Below are 7,292 nucleotides of genomic sequence, written 5' to 3'. Positions count from 1 at the left end.
ATAGGTAGGGGGAGAGGGGAGAGCGGAGAGGGTGTGAGGTGGAGTGAAGAGAAAAGAAGATAAAAGAAAATGAATGTTGAAAGAAAGGATCGGAGTTTTTTTTTTTTTTTTTTTTTTTTTGCGCGCCTAAAAAAAAACCTCTCCTAGTGCATGCCGCACACTCTGACAGCACATGCATTACACACATTGCCTCCTCCTCCCTCTTCTCCTTGTTGGACAAAAAAACTATAACTATTGACGTTGTTTTAAGTATTTAAAATAGTGTCAAAGTCCCTTAGATTAAAATAAAATAAAAAAAAAAAAACTTCATTCAAACCTCAAAAGTGCAATTGGCTTATTTAGTAGATAAATAATAGAATTAGTAGTATTAAAAAAAAATAGATAAATAATAAGTCAATGTAAGTTTGTGATAAATTAATCCTAAGTTAGATTTCACATGTATTTTTAAAGAGATTGTGCTAATTTATCATTTAATTAATTATTTAAAAGATTAGGGCCCTGTTTGGTAAATAGTTAATCTATAAGCTAATTTTGACTTATTTGACCACTATTAGTTGTTAAAAAATAATATAAATATTTGGTTAATCAACTTTTTGTAATTCTAAAATGCTAAAATTCAAAAAGTTGCTCAAAACAACTTTTCAATTAGGTTTTTTGAGAAAAAAAAAATTATACCAAACAAGTAAAACAACTATCAACTAATAACTAATTTACCAAACACTTTTCTACAATCAGCTAACAGTTCAACTAATAACTAACTTATCCAACAATTTTCTACCATCAATTAACAACTATTTACCAAACGGGGCCTAAGACTTTTATAATTTTATAGTATATTAAAAAATGAAAGATTTTGACATGTTGAATATATAGATACTACCTCTATCTAATGGTATTCTTTCTTGCCACGTACATGGGACGAAGGCAACTATGTTTGGCTATCTTTGTCCATGGTTGTACCATTGTCCTCATCTAGCAACAGAGAAGACAATTTGTGATTAAGAAAATCATTTCTTCAACCAAAATTCAGGACAAAAAGGAAAAAAAATATAAATACAGTCAAGTGTAGGCACTTAGCATTTTTCAAAATACATTTTAAAAATCCTTGAACTAAACTAAGGGTGCGTTTGGTTCGCACATGGGAATTGGAATCGGAATGGGTATCAAATACTTGGTAATGGTAATGGATTTTGGTGAAAATATTTAACATGTTTGGTAATTGGGTGAAATGGGAATGATTATTAATAGCTGAAGAAAAAAGGAGGAAGGGATATGAAACCCTTATTTAATAAGGGTATAAGTTTTGTCATTAATGGGATATTCCAAATCCATAATAGCATTCACAAAACCTATCAACCAAACACAAACAATCACTTTCATACCCCTTCCTTATGCCTAAACCCACCAACCAAACACACCCTAATATCATATCAAATAAAAAATAGAGCTAACTCTTAAAAATATACGTGAAATTATACTGACGGTAATAATGCGTTACCGGATATTATTTCAATATTATTTGAATGTTGTCAAGTATTTGAATACAATAATGAGCGTAGTGCCCAGTGTACAAATGAGTTGAGTGTTGGTTTTGTCTAGTAAGAAGTGTCGTGTCTCACTACGTGGTTGTGAGTCTTTTTATTCCTTTCAGCTCAGTAACGGAGCATTAATGAGGAGTTGAACGTTAGTTGAACGTTGGACATCAATGCTGAGGAGTTGAACGTTGGGTATCAATGCCTGAGGAGCTGAATGCTGAGGAGCTGAATGTTGGTCATCAATGCTGAGGAGTTGGACCGTTGCGCATTGATGCTGAGGAGTGAGGTGTCTTGGGTAGTTTGAACGGCAACTGTCTTGACAAGGTCATGCCAATGGTTCCGGGTCGGGTACCCAATTACTCTGTCATATACTTATTATTAATTTATTGTTAACTCAACTTTTATTTGCTATTAACTTGATAAATGAGCGAAATACACTTTTTTATTTTCTACTTTTAGAGTTCGAATATAATTTTTTTAAAAATACTTAATTAATTACACTATTTTGACTACTTTCAATTACCTATTTGACATTTGTCTCTATCACTAATATCAAAAGTAGAATTAAGCTAATTGAATAGACTTGACTAAATATGTTATAAATATATACCATATATATAGCATATTTTGTTAGTATATAACTACAAAAACCAAACATGTGATATTATATTTAGGTTATATATTAATTACACATACACATAATACGAGATAGAAAATTACGCGGTGAATAAAAAAGATGGTGAAACAATCAAAATTAATATAAAAGTACATATATAAAGAGAAATAATTGAAAAACAAAAAAAGTAAGCATACACTATAAACTATTATTATTTTTAAATTTCAATAGGCAAGAATAATTATGTTAAATAAGTGGAATGATAATGTCACAAATAAATTGAAAAAGTATATTAAAAGATACTACATTGTATTAAAGTCAATAGTACCAAAAGAAAAATAGAATGACAATCTTGCACAAATATCATTACTATCACTTTAATCTGATCATTAGTAATTCAAAACACACTTTTTTTTTAAAGAATCAAAACACATTAATAATGTTTTTTAATAAAGTTTATGCATTTTATTACTTTAATAATTATTAATACACGTTTTTAAAAAAATTACAAGCCCCCGTGATACACCAAGCCTATCCCTCAAAGCCCGCCATTTCAGGGGCCTAAAAAAATATTGCCCAACCTTTAATAAATTGAGTTTTCCTTTTTCTTAAAAAAAAAAAAACTTATATAAACTGAAAATTTTTGAGCAAAAAATCCTTGAGATGATTTTAGTAATCTAATCTAATTTAGCATATACTGTGCTGCGAGTTTTGAGGAAGGAGATCAGGGCGCGAGACCAATGGGTAGGGGACACATGGGAGATAGGGACATGTAACGTGTCCGAAACTTCTCCAGTGTGGACAAAGAAGTTGGGGATATTTTGGGCGTCTTATAATGGTACGGCGGCTTTAACGTCCACGTAAAGTAAGAAGCGGCGTTTGAGGAAAGCGATTAAGCGAGGGAAAAAGACGACATTAATGGGCACGTGGCAAGTTGTATTGGTCCGTTGACGTTACAAGAGCCACGTTGGGGCGTATGGGGAATTGATTTTTACGTTATGCGAGGCTTTGGGTTGGGTTGGGCCGTTTGGGTGCACCCGCCAGGGAATGGGTTTTAGTTACAGGCTGCATCTTTTATGCCTCTGTGATTTAAAGAATAAGGCCCAAATCCAATTAATAATCCAAAGGCCCAATTAAGTTTTGACAACCTTTTTTTAAATACAAAATAAAGCCCACATGCTTTTTTTTGAAATAATAAAGCCCACATACTAACAAATGAAAATGATAAACCTTTTTTTCTCATATGATAATGTGAGATAATAATTTAATTTATAAATATACAAATATGGTACGCATAAGGTGGGAAAAATAGTTTTTCTTTATTGGATAGCAAATATGGTAATACAGACGCATCTGTTACAATGTAATATTCGTTTATAATTACTTTCTTTATTGTAGTGGAGTACAACCTTCTATTTAGGAGAATCACTTCGTGCCACGAGATCATTGACGCTCACAATTTATTTAAATCAATTAAAACATGACACTTCAATAAAGAGTATAAAGTATAGAAAGTAAGAGTAATTAAGATAGTAAAATGGTAACACTCAATAGTTAAGCATAAAGGAGGTAAAATCGTTGCACTTAATTAAATGTAATTGTTACAATGTAGTACCGTATCTGTTTATAACTACTCTCCTATTGAAACACAAAGAGAATAACAAAGACTGACTTCTTTCCTACTGAAACACAAAGAGGAGCATGTCAATCTCACTAAGACTTAAATTCTCACTAGACTATAAGACTATAAGATCATTCCCACAATCATTAATGTTTTGTTTACGTTTATAATTAATCTTCCCGTAATTCTTACCTGACACCTGGAATCTTGGATTATCCGCCCAAATTAAGTCACGAGTCAGTAATCACAAACGAAACATTATTATTCTTCCGACCGCTGATTACTAACGTACGTGGTTCTTTGCTTCTCCCACAAACAGATTGAACATTACAAAAAGAATGGTCTGTGCAAGAGGTTAATTTGATTCTTGTCTTGTCATCTGTCACCTCATAGGCCTGGAGTTCTGCAGTGTCGTTTTGGACCAGCAACCTGCGACGTACATTTGGCGCGTGTGGGACAGTGCTACTTTGACGTAAGTGGTTGGGTCCCTTAAGATCTACCAAGAAAGGTATGGGCTGTTTCCCCGTTTAGTTGCTGGCTGAGGTATCAGCTAGAACCCTCACTCTTCCCTATGCTTTTCTAGATCCCTCTCTCGCTTCTTAATCCTCGATCTTTCAAACTTAACTTTTATGTTGAATTGAACTTAAAAAGCTGAAACCATGATTTCTGCCCTGAGTTGTAATGGAAACCCAGTAATCATAGGCAGTTCAAGAATCCAAAGCAAGAGAAAGACTCAATCTTTATTGCATTCCAAGCTCATTTCTTGCGCAAAGAATGGGAATCCTTCGTACCTAAAGGGTGCCATTGACAAGTATTGGAGGGCCAAGTTTGATAATAAGCAGCTGATAAACATAAACCCAATCGTAATAGATGAAGAAGGGGGAGGTTCTCTTCTTCCTGATAAGCCCAAGAAAAGAGGGGTGGTTGAGGAGAAGAGTGCCCAAGTGGGGAGACAACAGATGATGGTTTTGTGTGGGTTTGGGTATTGGGTTCAAGGGTTCAGGGCTTTTCCATGGCTGGCTCTCAACTTCCACATGGCTCATGGGATGAAGATGCACCCTTCTACATTGCAGCTTGTGCAGAACTCTGGCAACCTCCCTTTTGTTGCCAAGCCTCTCTATGGAATCTTGTCTGATGCTCTGTATATTGGGGGTGATCATAGATTGCCTTACATATCCATTGGAGGTAAATTATTGTACTGCTTTCTTGAAAATGTTGGTTTGCATTGGCCCTTAGCTAGGTAATTCTCATTGGTTTCTTGATTTTATGCTTTGCTTAAATTGATGTTATGAACTTTACATTTGTTTCATGGCCTTAGTTAATTGCATTTCTGTTCATAATCAGAACTTGAATAAGCAAATGCCTGTTTGATAGAAGAGGGGCATAAAGTTAACTGCACCTTTTAGTTTCCTGTCATCATAAGAAAAGTTATTTTAGTTTCCTCTTGTCACAAGAAAGGTTCTTTAATTTGCAGATTAGAAATTTGAGATTTTTAGTTTACAAAGCAAGCAAAAGTTCATTCCTTTTATTTGAAAGGTTTAGGGAATGATAATATTGGTTTTCTTTACTCATGGAAGTTGCGAAATAGATTATCAATAGACTGAGAAAATTGAAAATGGAATTGGAGCAATTAGCTTTATTGAGGCTATGGAATGTGCTTTGCTTCATTTTGTCGTAGAGTCTAGACATGGTTTGATTGTTTGATGATTTGCTTGATTCAAAGATCCTGATGGGTATATTCATTCGTTCATCAGTTTTCCTCCAGGTTTTGGCTTGGGGTCAATTAGCACTAGTATCTTCTGTAAGTGAAGCGCTTCCTGCTCTTATGGCTTGTGTTCTTCTGAGCAACCTCGGAGCTTCAATAACAGAAGTTGCCAAGGACGCTCTAGTAGCAGAATATGGCCAGAAAAATGAAATGCCCGGTATTCAATCTTATGCATTCATGGCTTCAGCTGCTGGTGGGATGCTAGCCAACTTACTCGGGGGATATTTCTTAATGAAAACACAACAACCCAGTGCCATGTTTCAAGCCTTTACAGCTTTACTTGCAGTCCAATTAGCAATGTCCCTCTCAATGAGGGAAGAATCACTTGGTTTGGCTGAGTCATCGAAATATACTGTTTTAAGGAAATCAATCCCAGAAAGTATAAAAAGGCAGTTTTCTGATCTCATGGTTGCCATTAGAGATGAAAGCATCTACCGTCCCCTTATATGGATCGTTGTATCCATTTTGGCAGTGCCAGTCCTTTCTGGTTCCATCTTCTGCTATCAGACACAATCCCTTAATCTCGACCCCTCAGTTATCGGGTTGTCCAAAGTGACCGGCCAATTAATGCTTCTCTCTATGACTGTTTTATACCATCGGTTTGGGAAGAATATCCCTATGAGAAAACTGAGTGGCATTATCCAGATTCTGTACGCTGCTTCTCTGCTTCTTGATCTCGTACTAATCAAGCAGTTCAATATCAACTTGGGAATTCCAAACGAAGTGTTTGCCCTTTGCTTTTCGGGCATTGCAGAGACCATTTCATCGTTTAAGCTCTTGCCATTCTACGTGCTTATTGCAAGTTCAGCTCCATCAGGCTGCGAAGGATCACTCATGTCTTTCTTGGCATCGGCTTTGTGTCTCTCATCAATAATTAGTGGGTTTCTAGGCATTGGGTTGGCTTCTTTCCTAGGGATAACATCTGGCAATTACACAAGTCTGCCGGTTGGGATAGTAATCCAGTTCCTTGCTGCGCTGCTGCCTCTTGGATGGCTTAAATTCGTGCCAATGTCACTACCCTCAGCTGAAAAGGAAAGGAAGATAGACAGAAGTAAAAGGAGAAGTAGAAATAGGAGGGCGGGAAAAGTTGTGCTTCGTTGTATCTACCCCGATAGACAAGAAAGACAATCCGATTTGCAGAGATGAGAATGTGAGCACTGGAAGAAGTACAACACCGCTAAATATCATGGCAGAGATATTAAGAGAAGAACCACAATACCACACTGCTCAATTCGTGGCGAATTTCACCCCTCGGTTTTCTGCAACAATGTTCTCTGCTTCAGTGGCGATATCTACACAAGAAAGTGGGCAAGCGTTAGCATATAAGAGCTGTGTATGAAGCTGATATTTAGAAAGTTTTATCAGATGATGAGTGGATTACTAAGGCCTGAGATGATGATATAGAAGAGGTCCATTTCCAGAAAAGCTGGTTTATGGTGCATGCTAAACCAGACAGTCCACCTCAGTGCCTGCCTGAGGATTTGGATTTGGACAAAAGCTAGAGAAGTGCAATAAGATATTTGCAGAAAAGTCTTGCCCTGTCAAATGCTGACTACCCACCCAGAAGGCCAGAACTTACATCTACCAGCCACAAACAGGTCTACCACTCCAGATTTTGCCTAAGATTAGTATAATTTGCTTTGCTTTTATTAACCACTCCAGATTTTGTCTAAGATTAATATAGTTTGCTTTTATCAACATCCCAGTCCTAAGGGAAAAAAAATCATCATTTTTTTTCATTGTGTGGTGTATTTT

General features: G+C 35.9%; 1 protein-coding gene across 1 annotated transcript; it reads left to right on the top strand.

Annotated features, from left to right (window-relative positions):
* Positions 1-4,144: 4,144 nt before the first annotated feature.
* Positions 4,145-7,276, top strand: LOC116020282 (probable folate-biopterin transporter 8, chloroplastic). Its single transcript, XM_031260767.1, has 2 exons — positions 4,145-4,957; positions 5,527-7,276. The coding sequence occupies exons 1-2, from the start codon at positions 4,432-4,434 to the stop codon at positions 6,681-6,683; spliced, it is 1,683 nt and encodes a 560-aa protein (XP_031116627.1). The 5' UTR covers positions 4,145-4,431; the 3' UTR covers positions 6,684-7,276.
* Positions 7,277-7,292: the final 16 nt, after the last annotated feature.

This window comes from Ipomoea triloba, chromosome 1 (genome assembly GCF_003576645.1).
Source record: "Ipomoea triloba cultivar NCNSP0323 chromosome 1, ASM357664v1".
In the NCBI taxonomy this organism is placed as follows: domain Eukaryota; kingdom Viridiplantae; phylum Streptophyta; class Magnoliopsida; order Solanales; family Convolvulaceae; genus Ipomoea; species Ipomoea triloba.
The sequence above is the reverse complement of the archived record's forward strand: the minus strand, read 5'-3'. Positions and strand labels throughout refer to the sequence as shown.